Source organism: Agelaius phoeniceus, chromosome 8 (assembly GCF_051311805.1).
Source record: "Agelaius phoeniceus isolate bAgePho1 chromosome 8, bAgePho1.hap1, whole genome shotgun sequence".
In the NCBI taxonomy this organism is placed as follows: domain Eukaryota; kingdom Metazoa; phylum Chordata; class Aves; order Passeriformes; family Icteridae; genus Agelaius; species Agelaius phoeniceus.
This window is the reverse complement of record NC_135272.1, coordinates 29,178,722-29,191,580: the sequence shown is the minus strand read 5'-3', so window position 1 is coordinate 29,191,580 and position 12,859 is coordinate 29,178,722. Positions and strand designations below refer to the sequence as shown.

The following is a 12,859-nucleotide window of genomic DNA, read 5'->3' as shown; positions in this document are numbered from 1 at the left end:
GGGCTCAGGTCTGACACCTCCAAACCGCTGCCTTTATAGGAGCCTTCCCTCCTGAAACAGAGGGATGAGAGCAGAAGCAGGTTAACCCCTTGAAGGGGAGAACCTGTGGAGGCTGATGGAGAGCCTCAGCCCTCCAGGTGCTGCTGATGCCAGGGTTCATCACCCCGGGGCGCTTGTTAGATGAGCCATCATCATCCTGCCCTTTTTGGGGGGTCTCGCTCACTTCCTGGTGCCTCCTGCTGCTGCTGGAGCATTCCCAGCTGTCCCAGGAGCTGGCCAGGCCATTGTCCCCTCACCTGCCCACCCTGAAGTCCGACCCAGTGGCTGTCCCAGCTCAGCCCCATGCAGCAGCACTGCAGCACGTGCTGCCCGAGCTGCACTTCTCACCCAGCCCCTGCAGCCCCCCCAGCCCGGCCTCCCTGGCTTTGTGCAGCCCTACAAAGCAGAACCTGTCCGGGCTGCCCCACCTCCCAGGAGCTGGCTGATAATTAAACAAAAGCAAAATAGTGTTGGCATGAAACTTGACCTTTCCAGAGCTTGTGGGGGGTGGGGAATTTTGCATAATTTCCGGTGGTGTTTATTTTTATGCATCATAGTTTTTTTTGTTGGAGATCTCTGTGCCGAGGAAGCAGGAAGTCCCTGTGCTCTGATGACGGGCTGGTATGTGGGAGACAAGGTCTAGGCTGACCCTTCCTATGGCACATGGGTTCCTTTGTGCCCCACAGATGGAGGGAAGAGCCTTCCAGCCAGAGTCCTCTGGGATAACACACCCAGTCCTCTTGAATGGAGAGATGTCATCACTAGCTCCCTGCTGGCCCCATCTCCTTCCCTCCGTGGGAGGGAGTCAGTGATGCTGTGCCCAGCCACTTGCATCCCAGCCCAGAAACCTGATCCTAAATTTTCAGCACCCTCTGCCTCATAAAAAGCCATGAATGCCAAAAGCATTTATGAATAAAAAGTCATAAATGCCAAGGTGCCCAAACTGCTCCCAGGAAGGGGCTCTGCTTGGCTTCTCCCTTTGTTCCCAGCTTTGAGAGGGGTCCTTTCCCTGCACCCAGCCCATTCCTGTCCCTGTTCCCTGCTGTGCCTGCAGACACAGGGCTGCCACCTCCTGTTCCCACATTTAAAGTAGGTGGAAAATTAATCTTCGACTGGGTACCAGGATTGCTGTGATGGTTGTTGTGCTGTCCCTGCCCGGTGCAGCATTAATGATTAACACACAGTTCAATGGCAGCTCCTGCCTGCTGCCTCTTGAACAGCCCTTGCATCGCCTCCTCTGATATCCCCACTAAACAATTAGGCAGGGAGCTGCCTAGAAAGCACTGTTGAGGTCAGGCTGGCGCTCAGGATGGTTTATCTCTGAGGAGGAGGGGAGTCAGGCAGGCAGTCTGTGCCAGGGAAAGTGTGCATTGCCTCACTTCTTCCCCAGGACCAGCCTGAGCCATTCAAGGATATTCTCTTGTCCCCAGTCTGGGAACATCCTGTCCCAGCTTTTACAGCAGGCAGGGGTAATTCCCCACAGCAGGCACTCCTTGACAACTAATGCTGGATGAATTTGCTTTTGCTTCTTATTACCCCCTTTACTAGCACAAACCCAAAGAGGTGCAGCTCCTCCTTCTTTTCATCTACCTGTTCCCATCGATGCTAATTCCCAGGAAGGAGGGGGCGGCTCCTTTCCTAATTACCGATCACTGCCCACTCCCTGCCAGCACAGGCTCCTGCACCACACAGGGTTTTGCCTGCTGTGCCCTGGGGCAAGTAATGCCGGTGGAGAGTGCACCTTGCAAATCTCCAGGAATTTTGGTCTCTGTTCGTCTCCCATCATGGCACTGGCTGATGTTTGCTCAACGTCCCTGCAGGGAGACTTTGCCCTCCTGCCTTCCCTCACTCTGTATCCCAGGTGGAAAAGAAGAACCCCCACTTTGGCACACACCCAGATGTGCCAGGTCCTCGAGCCATCTCCTGCCATCTTCCAGGGGCAATAAGGAAGTTTCTGTTTGCCACCATAATCCCTCAGGGACCTCTTGGCCTTATGCTGACAGTTTCTGTTTGCCCCAGCGTGCCAGTCTGTAAGAACTGGGCAGCTCTAAGGGATATAAAGTGCAGAGGTGCCTGGTGGCACCCACATGAGCTGGTGGGGGTGGATGGTGAGCTGGGATGGGCCACAGAGCTTGTGGGGGAGCAGCTGGAATGGGATCTCCTTGGAGAGCCCAAAGGCTGTGGCAGTGCTTGGGCAGTGGAAGCGGAGGGCAGGGGCACAGTGGGAGCACAGGGAGGCTGTGCCGGTCCAGTTTACCCCCCACTGCTCTGATTTTGGCTGCCAGGGCAGCCAAGAACCGCAAAGGGCAATTGGGAGGAATTGCATCCGCATCCGCGAGGAGAAACTGGTCCTGCAAGTTTTCCCAGCAGGTGGAGGGGAGGGACCAAGCCAGTGGTTGCAGGGCTATTTACAAAACTCAGTGCCACAGAAACAGCCTGTTCTGACCCATGGAAACCCCTGGCTAGGAGGAGTTGCAAGGGTGGAAGCCAGCAGTTTCACCCCTGAGCCTGCTCCGCCCCACGGGGCCGATGGTGAGAGGGTGTGTGCAAGGCATCCCAAAAACAGGGGCAGAGCAGGACACGGCCAGGTGTGCCCAGCTCTGTGCCAGCTGGTTCCTGGGCACCACAACACCTCCAGGAAGGGCTTCCTGGCAGCTCCTGCATCCTTGGAGAGGAATAAGAGGCATAAAAGTCCTGACGCCACCCATGAGGTGGCACCAATTTATGGTAGAACTGGGACCTATTTATTCCCCTGGCCAGGAAAGACAAGGCTGTTTTCTCACAGCTTCCCCCACACCCTGCCATGGGGCAGGGCCAGATGCCCTCTCCTCAGGGCTAAGTGACCCAGTGTGGGGAGTGGGTGCCCGTGCCTGTCCCACTGTCCCTGCCTGCTCCTGCCCCTGTGACAGGAACTGGATGGCACCAGGGAGATGCCAGACCACAGCAGCACTCGGTGCAGCCTCGTACCGGGCAGGAGCTGATAAGGGGGTGCCACAGCAGGCACAGAGCGAGGCAGGGCTGGGGAGGCTGTGTGCACACTGGCCTCCTGCCACCACCCCTGTCCTTCACCTCCCTGCCCCACAGCCCTGGCCACAACAGGGTGAAGGAGCCCTTGGGAGCACCACCCCAGCTGTGCTTTTGGAGTGGAGAAACTGAGGCAGAGAGGGAGTAGCAGTAGAAGTATCTGGAAACCCTCCAAGCCCACCCACCTCCCACAGACAGAGGGAGGGCAGGTGCATCAGACACAGGCAGTGCAGGACAGCACTGGGGTGGAGATGGTCAGAGGGATGGATCCTGCCACCCCCAGCTCTCCACCACCCCATTCCAGGTTCCTGGAGCTGATGGGGACACAGGAACCCCCAGCCAGCCCTGCCTTTCAAGCCAAGCTGCTGCTCAGTCCCTTGCTGTGAGCAAGCAGTGGCTGTTGCAGAGGGCAGGGGCTGTAAGGGTGGTGTCCTCCCAGCACCCTGTCTGCTGTGCAAACACAGGGCTGCTCTGTTTCCAAGCACCTGAGCAGGTGGGGAGCCACAGGCAAGGAGGGCAGGGAGGCTGTGGGCAGGGCTGTGCTGCCTGCAAGGACATGGAAGGGAATGGAGAGGGAGGTGAGGCAGCCCTCACCCCTGCACCCCCAACCCAGCAGAGGGTATTTATTAAAGGCAACCAAGATCAACTACAGAAAATAATTTGTTTCCAAGATGAAAAATTTATTTGCATTTCTTTACAGCAGGGAGAGGGGCTCAGGCACAAATTGGCACAGGGTACAGGGCAGCCTCAGCCCCTGCAGAGCCAGGGAAGGGCAGAGAGCAGCCAGCACCCAGCCAGCCCCTCCTTCAGGGGACACATGGCAGCAAGGCCAGGGCTGGCAGAGGATGGGTGCAGGAGTAGATATATCCCCAGGGAGGGTGTAGTTACCCCCTCAAAGGGATGCAGGGGGACACAGCAGGGACAGTGTGAGAGCAGTACAGCACCCACCTGCAGGGGCTTCTCAAGGCATCACTGTGCCACTGCCAGATCAGCAGCCCTGAAAAGCCCCTGTGCTGCTTTATCTCCTGCTGGCATCAGCCAAACAGACCAAGCAGCTTCTCCCAACACCCACCCCCAATCAAAAAACACCCCAAATCTCTATGTACAGGCTCTGTATACCATATCAGTACAAAAATATACACAAACTCTACAGATCCCAGCTCAGTAGATCAAAATACAGCTACAAATCACAGTGCACAGGAGAGCATCAGACCTGGGGAGGGATGGGGTCGCCCTGAGAGCATGGCACATCACAGGTGCACCCCAGCATGGGGGGTGGCAGGTCATCCTCCTGCCTCAGGGGGTCACTTCTCATCCAGCCGACAGTACAGGTACATGGACACGGCCATGGCTGCAATCTGGGGGTGGCAAGGTGCAAATCAGCCCCCTAAATGTGCAGCCTCCCTCCCCTTCCCAGCAGGGCTTTGGGTCACAGCCCTCCGTGCCCAGGGCACCAGTGGGAGGGCTGGAGGTGCCCAGGGAAGAAGGCTCAGTATCTGGAGCTGCAGGTGGTCCATGGAGCTGCACCAGCCCCCTGGGGCCCCCAGGCTGGCCCAGCCCCAGCTCCAGGCACAAGGAGAGGCACAGAGCAGGGCTCAGGCACTCACCTCCAGGGCAGCGATGCCGGCTGCCACGCCGCCTGCCACCCCTGCGTTGGTCCTGATTTCTTCCAGGATCTGTTTGAAACAGCCCTGCACGAGGCAACCACACAGGTGAGGATGGCAAGAGGTGGTGATACCCCAACTGCCAGGGCACAGCATCCCCCAGGAAGGGAGCTACTGCTTCTCCAACCCAGAGCACACAGCCATGGGGAAGGTCTGAGGCTTCAGGGGCAACTCAGCCACTTCTCAGACCAAATATTGGGTAGGGAGCAAGGAAAGGAAGGGAAGAACCAGGAAAATCACCCAAAAAGGCAGAGTGGTGCCTGGGTTCAAGCCCAGCATCAAGCATGCCACCCTATTCCCTTCAGGACCAGAAAAACATAACAGCTTTACTTGTTTCTACCAGGGAAAAGCCAAGGCCACCACAGCCTCCCCCCAGAACTTAAAGCCCATGGGACCACTGTGTGCAGAGCTGGGGCTGGAGCTACAGGACAGGTCTCCCTCCCCATGCCCAGGCACACCCCAAGCCAGGCTCTGCCAGCAGCACACCCTTACCTGGACAGCCACTTCTGCAGCCACTGTGCTGTTGCAGGGTTCCTGCGTGTCACAGCACTGCCCGGGGTAGCCATGGTGTGTATCATAAAAGTAGGAGTTGTTGAAGTCTGTGTAGTTATTCAGGCCACAGCAGTGAACCTAAGAGGGAGAGAGAGGAAGGGATGGGAGGAGCATCCTTCAGGTCTCCCTCCATGCTCTGACACCATCTGGACCCCCACTGGCTCATTGAGTCACCCAGCTCAACCCTGCCTCAGTGGGCTGCTCAGTAGTCACCTTGGGACCAGGGTTTTGCCCCACACACCATCACACACAGCTCTCACCCCACCAGGTCCCAAGCAGGCAGTTCCCAGGAACCTGGGGAATTGAGGAGGTGGTGACAGCTCAGCACATCCAGGACTGTGATGTGTCCCCACTTCCCTCTCACTGTCCCACCCAGACATGCACCACCTAAGCCCATGTTGGGAGGATCCTGACCCACAGCGCTCAGCACACCTCTGACATGGTGACATTCCAGATCTGTGTGAACGCCTCATCCACCCCATACTTCTCCTTCAGCAGCGGGGTCACCAGCCCTGTCAGTAACGTCTCTGCCTGGAAGAAAGGGCAGGGAAACACAATCAGAGAAGGTCCTGGGGAGCACCACAGAGCTGAGCACCCCCATACTGGTCTCAGTCTATGGAGAGGAGACCAAAAAGACCCAGCATGGCCAGCAGTCACACCATGGCCATTTGACCCACAGAGAGTTTTCCTCTTCCCCACCAAACAATGCTTTATGGCACAAGGTCATTTATGCCCTGAGTCATCTGATAAGCAGCGTTAAGTGAGGGAGCCAGGAATGAGTTTGCCCTGTGGCTGACTTCTCCAGTGCCTAATGAGGCAGTCACCTTTCTCTCCAGGTGGTTTCTCAGGTGCTAATAATAGGGTTAGTTTGCTCAGCATGAGGCAATAGGAACTTCCTCCTCCAGTGGCTCCTACCCTCAGAGGTGGGGAGGTGTCAAGCCTAAGCTGGTTCAGGACTGAGGGGCTTGACAGAAAAAAGTGGGCAAGACTTGTCCTAAAAATATGAGGGTTATGATATAACAGGAAACCCTGCTCCCACCACCCTCAGGCCACTCCAGCCTGCCCACCTATCTGGTGCCAGCAGTGACCAACATCCCAAAATCCCTTCCTCCTGAGCACTGACCACTCTGAGCAGCCACACCCATGGGCAGCCCATGGCTCCTGTTTTCCCAAGGGGTAGGACACGTCCCACACCAGCCCAACCCAAGACTCAGGGATTGCACTCACAAGACCTGTGAAGACCAGAGCCACCACAGCAGCAGCAACTTCAGCAATGAAGATGATCAGCACCACTGAGAAGAACTAGGACATAGCAAGGGAAGGGAGGTCAAACCACAGCCAGAATCCTCAGGGGCCCTTGGAACTCATCTGCCTCCCCAGGGCTCCAGCCCTCCTGCCTCACTGCCTTCAGCTCTGCTCCTGGGCAGGAGCAGCACAACCTTGGGGTCCTCCTGCCCTCCACCTGCTTGGGGCTGGGCTCTCTGGACACTCTCCAAGAGAGAGCCCTCAGCTCAGCGTGACCCCTGCCTCCTCTCACCCTTTCTGGGGCAGACTGAGTCCAGCACTGCCTTTCCAAGGGCCACCCAGACTGCCACCACATGGAAATATCCACAGAGAAATCTGCCCACCAGGCCTCTCCCACCACAGATCCAGCTCAAATGAGGCTTGATAAGGAGGTCAGCCAGGTCCATACCATCATCAGGAGACATTTGCTCTCCTTCTGGGCACCGTAGCACCCGAGGAAGCCGATCACCAGCAGGATGGCACCAATGACAATGAGGAGATAGGCCACATTCACAACCTGCAGGATGCTGGAGGACAGCGTCCCAAATATTTTCAGGAATGACTCTCCATCCACTTTGACCCAGATGCCAACTCCCAGGAGGGTCCCACCACTGAGCTGGGAGGAGAAAGGCAATGTCAGCTTCCAGGTAGGCACGAGATTTGATACTCAGGCAAGGCCTTGGCACAGGTGTTTCTCCCCTTGGCAGTTTTTCCCCACACCAAAGCAAGACTTTGTGGCACTGCAGGCAGCCCAGGGCACTGCCAGACAGCTCAGTACCCTGAAACACACCCCACACCCCCACATCCCCTGGGCAGTGCCACAGCTGAAGGGTTTCAGTGCCAGCAGTGGAGCAGCCAAGCCAGCAGTGCCACCACGATCCCACAGGGCCAGTGCAGGCTCTGGCCACCATCACACTGCCACGAGCTCCTCCATGCAGGGCGGCTGCCTGCCCACCCAGAGGAGAAGCTGAGCAGCCCCTGGCCCCAGACAGTCCTGGGCAAGGTCAACTCTGGGCTGCCTGCAGTCCGTGCCAGCCCTTCCCTCTGCCCCCTCGACCTTCCCCACCACACTCAAATCCTGGCAGGGGCTTTACAGAGGGAGTGTTTCAGCAGAGCAAGCCAGGAGGCTCTGCACACCCTCCTTCCCAAGGCTGTGTCCTACCACAGCCTCTTCCAGGTGGCTCCTGCAGGGCCAGGGCAGCTCCTGCCAGCTCCACTCCCTTTGCCCCGGGTGGCAGCAGAGCCTGCATGTGCTCTGAATTCCCGACATCCAGGAGCCCCCAAGCCACAGTCCCACACGGGGGCTGCTCCCCTACAGAGGCAGGACCCTCAGCAGGGATGCAGCGAACCCACTGTTCCGGGGCATCACCACCTTGCCAAGCTTCAGCACAGCGAGGGACAGGGGCAGCTGATGCAACAGCCACTGTCCCCAGAGCACGGCACAGCCCGCTGGGCTCGGCCAGTCCCACCTGCACCCACCTGCCCACACTCTCCACCCCATGGCCACAGAAAGGAGTCCGGAGGGGCAGGGGAGCGCGGCCAGACCCAAACCCACCCCACATCCGGCTCCGGGGGCTCCCCGGGACCCCCTCCCACGGACCCCAGCCCCCGGGGCGCACTCACGAAGATGGCCAGGTTGAAGAGGATCATCATGACCTTGATAAAGGTGAAGCACCCCATCTTTGCACCTGGGGAGAGCAGAGAGGTTACCGGGGGAGCCCCCACCCAGCACAGCCGCTGCCGTGCCCAGAGCCCCTCCAGGTGTCCCCACGGGCGGGGAGGGACAGACACAACTTACCTGAAGGGAGAGCAGATCCCAGCGTGCAGCCCCGTCCCGCCCAGCCCGCTGTGCCTCCTCCGCCCCGCCGGTGCCGCCTTTTAACGGGGCGCGGCCGGGGCCGCCCCCGCCGCCCGAGCCCCCCGCCCCGCCGGGGCCACCCCCGGGCAGCCCGCACCGGAGCCCTGCTGCCCTCTGCCGCCTCCCTGGGACACTCCCGGCTCCCGGCCCTTCCCGCGGGGTCCCTCCTGCCCTGGGGACGCTGCCCCGGCGGTGTTCGAGCCCCGTCGGTCACCCGCAGCCGTGCGGGACCAGCGCGCCCTCCTCCGTGCTCGGGGATGGATCCCCGGCTGTGGCACCCCAGCACTCACAGGGTCACACCCGGGTCACGGCCTCCCTCTCCAACCACGGCCAGGGCACCCATCCCCGCAGGCCGATTCTGTGCGTGACCTGCTGCTGCTCCCCTCCTCAGCACCGCAGGGGTCTCTGCAAACCCCAAATGTCCTGGGCCAAAAGAGAGGCTGGCAAAGGAGGGCGCTGGGGAACGGCCCCAGGAGCTGCTTTGCGAAGGAGAACCCAAAGCTGCACTGGCCGTCCCCGATGCTGCACAGCCAGGTGGATTTTTGCTGGCAGGGACACAACAGGGTGACGGCGGGAGAGGACAGTGACAGCCATGACAGATGCCAGCACTGGAGCAGTCAGCAGAGACCTGCCATTGCCTAAGGGCTGCCAAAAGTGATTTTGTTTGGAAAGAAGCTTTGAAAAAGGGCTGGTTTCCCACAGAGGAGGACTGCAAGAGGCACACAGCCCAGAGGGGGATGCTGCCTCCCCAGGCCTGGCCCTGGCAGTGGTCCCTGACTGTCCAAGGGCTCCTTTGGGGCAGGAGCTGGTGCTGGTCCCCTCACCAGAACCCACAGCGTGTCCCTTCAACTTGTCATCAAACCACAAAGTGATGCAGGAGGCAGGGGAGACCTCATCCTGCAGGAAACCAGGCTCTGTGTGCTCAGCACACTCCACCCCACACCCAGCTCCCCCAAAACCCCACAGCACGTTCCCTGCCTGGCTGTAATGATACATTTCAGCAGGATGAAGTCAGCCCCATTGGCTCCAGCCAAATCACAGTGGTATTTGGGGGAAGCCTCTAACCCTCCCAGGCACCCTGGGTATGAGCACAACCCCTGCTGCAGCTGGGGGCTGTGGCCCTCGCCCCCTCACTGCCTGTAGCCTCAGCCCTTTCCTGCAGCAGCTGCCAGGAAGCTGCTCAGAGTCGGGGCCAAGCCTTCATTCCTCTCCCAAAGGGGGACAGCTGCTCCTAAACCCCCTCTCATATTGCCCCTCTCCCAAAAGTTGCCCCATCCCAGCCTGGCCCTGTTTGCTGCACACAAACCCCACCCCAAAGATAATTTTGGCAAATATGTGAATATTTGCTCTCCTTCCCAATCATTGCCAGCCACAGGGGGAAAATGAGGACAAGCTATGGACTGCTCCCCTCATCTCCTCCAGTGCCTGGTGCCACAGCCTGGGGTTCAGCTGCTCCCCAGCATCCCCCATCTGAGCCCCATTAGGGAGCCAGGGCTGGATTTTCTGGTTCTCTGGGAAGGCCTGACCTGACCACAGAAGGACGAGTCCAGTGACATTCCCGTGTCCCTGCTGCCCAGCAAGGCCACACCATTTCCCTGCTGTCCCCATCCTCTCCCACAGGCCAGCTGGATCTCAGCATCCCCCTCCCTGGAGCATGGGGATGCCTCTCACCAGGGCAGGGGCAGCAAAGCTCCTCCAAGCAGCTTCCCTGGGACACTGAGAGCAGGGAAGTGGCCTCAGTTTCCCTCCTGGTAAAGCACAGGGTGAGAAGCCCCAGGCATCACCAGCCATGGAGACCAGCCAGGTCTGTGACTGACAGGATTTTGGGATATCCCCAGCCAGGTGAGTCCCTTGCAAAGGGCTTTCCCATGTCTGTTTTGGGCTGGCAGCATCTGCCCAGCTGTCTGTCCAGCACCCAGACAGGGCAGCCAGGAAGGACGGACACACTGCAATGTGCCAGCGATGAACCCGACTTTGGGCTTGCACATGGAAATTACTGAATGTTGCAGATTTGTGCTGAATTCATCACTTCCCACCTCCTGATGTGGAGAAATAAATATCTGCATCAGCCAAAAGTTTTTGATGTCTTGAAATATTTCAGTTCTCAGCTTCGAAAGGAATCAAAGCATTTTGGCTGGAGAGCTGGGGAAATCCCAGTTCCCCCGCCTTGGGAGGGACCAGGCAGTGGGACCACACCGATTTCCCTGTGGCTGCAGCTCCCGCTTCCGGGGGAACCCTCCTCATTCCTGTGGTTATGTGCAAAACCACGGCCGGAGTGCCAAGAGCAAGAGCCGCCCCATCTGGTGCTGCGACCTCTGCCAGTGGGGCCCGGGGTGTAAATGCAGGGGTGAGAAGGGGCAGTGCCAGTGTGTGCCAGCAGTGCCTCGCCCTGTGCGTGTCCCTCAGGGGAGGATCTGTCCCCGTGCCTCGCAGGGATGATAATGTGATGTTAATCGCGTGCTGTCCCAGCTGTGCGCTGATAACCAACGAGGGGCCCGATGACAGCATCCCTCCTTTGCACCGGGCTGGGCTTCCTCCCGTGATGTCCCCCCCAGCCCAGATCCCATTTCCTTGCTCCCCACGCGTGTCCAGGCCGGCAGATCCCCTTGCATTACCTACCAAGGGCCGCGCCGGGGCGGCGGCTGCCGCGCAGAGGATGCGGAGGGGTCACACCGGGACGGCTCCGTGCGAGCGCCGCCGCTCCGGGGCCGCTGTGGCTGTGCCGGCTCAACAGCCACGGTGCCCAGGGCTGGAGGGCGCTGGAGCTTCCTGCTCCCACCCAGGTCGGGTGCGGGACCCGGCCCAGCCCTGCTGCCCAGAGGGGTGGCATTGAGGTGGCATCGTGTCCCCAGGCTGGGGTGCCCTGCCAGCACCCCCTCCTAAAAGGGGTCCTTGTCTGATCTGACCCTAAAAGCTATCGGTCAGCTCCTGGCAGCTGCCTTGCTGTGAAGCTTCAGCCCTGCAGAAAGGCAGGAGAGAGCCCCAGCAGCACCTCCAGCCTTTCCCTGTGTCCCTGGGGTTTTGTGCAGCCTCCCCAGGCTGGGGTAGCCCCAGCCCAGCAGGCAGTTTGGGGTGGTGGGAGCAAGTGGTGAGAGGTTGTCCATGGATGCTACACTGGGAGGTGTTTGAAGAGGCTCTCCCTAAATCAGAATCCACACAGCTCAATGCTGGGCACTTCAGAAGAAAACCAAGAGCCTTTTCCTGCTCCTAAAGAGAAAGCAAAGCAAGGCCCATTCCGAACTGAGGAAACAGTGGTGATACCAAAAAAGCCAACTCTGAAATGTCAAAGGAAATCAAAAACCTTTTCTCTACGTTTTTTCTGGCTGGGAAGGGCTCAGCCCACTCTGCAGCCTCACTTTCTGCAGCCAGGCATGTCAACAGCTCTATTTCTGCTCTATTTACTCACAGCCATGTGGCCAACTTCCCTGGACATGAGCATGGCAGCCCCCAAAAGCAAAGAGGGGAGCAGTGGGACCCCTGCCACTTTGGAAAGGCCAGGCAGGACAGGCAGCCAAGGTGAGCTGAGCATTCCCTGGAGATGCTCCCACCAAGGGTTGTCCCTCCAGGCAGGGGAGGAGAGAAGCTGCAGAAGGGCATGGGGACCCCACTGGGGACACATCACTCTACTCCCCACAGAGCCACCCACCCTGGGCTGCCCAGACAGGGAGCAAAGGGGGCCTGAAGGGAGCTGTGGGCTGCAGGGAGCAAGGACAGCTCCTCCTGCTCTCTCCACAGAGCAGCCAAGGCCAGGCAAGCCACGGCAAAGCTCTCATTGCCATGAGCGCTGCTCATTAATCCAGCAAGGGTGGGTTAATCAGGGCCTGACAAGCAGCTCCTCTGGCTCAGTCAATAGCAGTGAAGGTCTGGAGCACCTCTTGCAGCCTTCACAGGGTGCTTCTGAGGGCCCTCTGCCCAGCCTGGGGGATGAGCCAAACCCTGGGCTGGAGTGGTGAGGGGGTTTAAATTAACCAGGTAGGGGTGACACAGGGTGAGGGGCAGCCCAGGACACAGAGTTTTGGGGAATGATCCTGGACAGCAGCCCAGGACACAGAGTTTTGGGGAAGGATCCTGGTGCAGAGCAGCTGGAATGGGTGTCAGGGGTGCTCTGGGGGTTCTTGGGACAGGAGCCAGCCAGTGAGAGCTGGGGTGATGCTCAGCCCCACCCAGCCATTGCAGGGTTGGGGGCAGTGGAACTTGGCTCCTGCAGGAAATGGTGCCTCTGTATTTGGGGACATCAAGGGTACATCAGGAGGGAAATAATTGTCTTGGCTGGAAAAGACAGATGTCTGCTAAGGAAGGCAGGAGCCTCCCTTGAAATGGAGATATCTGCCCTGGGCAGGAGGGATCCCATCAGCAGCCTGGGAAGGGGAGATGAGGGGTTCATGCCAGGCTGTTCCCCTGCCCTGAGCTGCAGGACTGTGCTGATTCCTGGCTGTAC

The 12,859-nt window shown here is 59.1% G+C and overlaps 1 protein-coding gene across 1 annotated transcript; it reads right to left on the bottom strand.

Moving 5' to 3' along the window:
* Positions 1–3,712: 3,712 nt before the first annotated feature.
* TSPAN1 (tetraspanin 1) lies at positions 3,713–8,386 on the bottom strand. Its single transcript, XM_054638598.2, has 7 exons — positions 8,187–8,386; positions 6,973–7,179; positions 6,507–6,581; positions 5,712–5,810; positions 5,220–5,357; positions 4,671–4,754; positions 3,713–4,421 (listed from the first exon to the last, which is right to left on the bottom strand). The coding sequence occupies exons 1-7, from the start codon at positions 8,241–8,243 to the stop codon at positions 4,368–4,370; spliced, it is 714 nt and encodes a 237-aa protein (XP_054494573.2). The 5' UTR covers positions 8,244–8,386; the 3' UTR covers positions 3,713–4,367.
* Between the last annotated feature and the right edge of the window lie 4,473 nt (positions 8,387–12,859).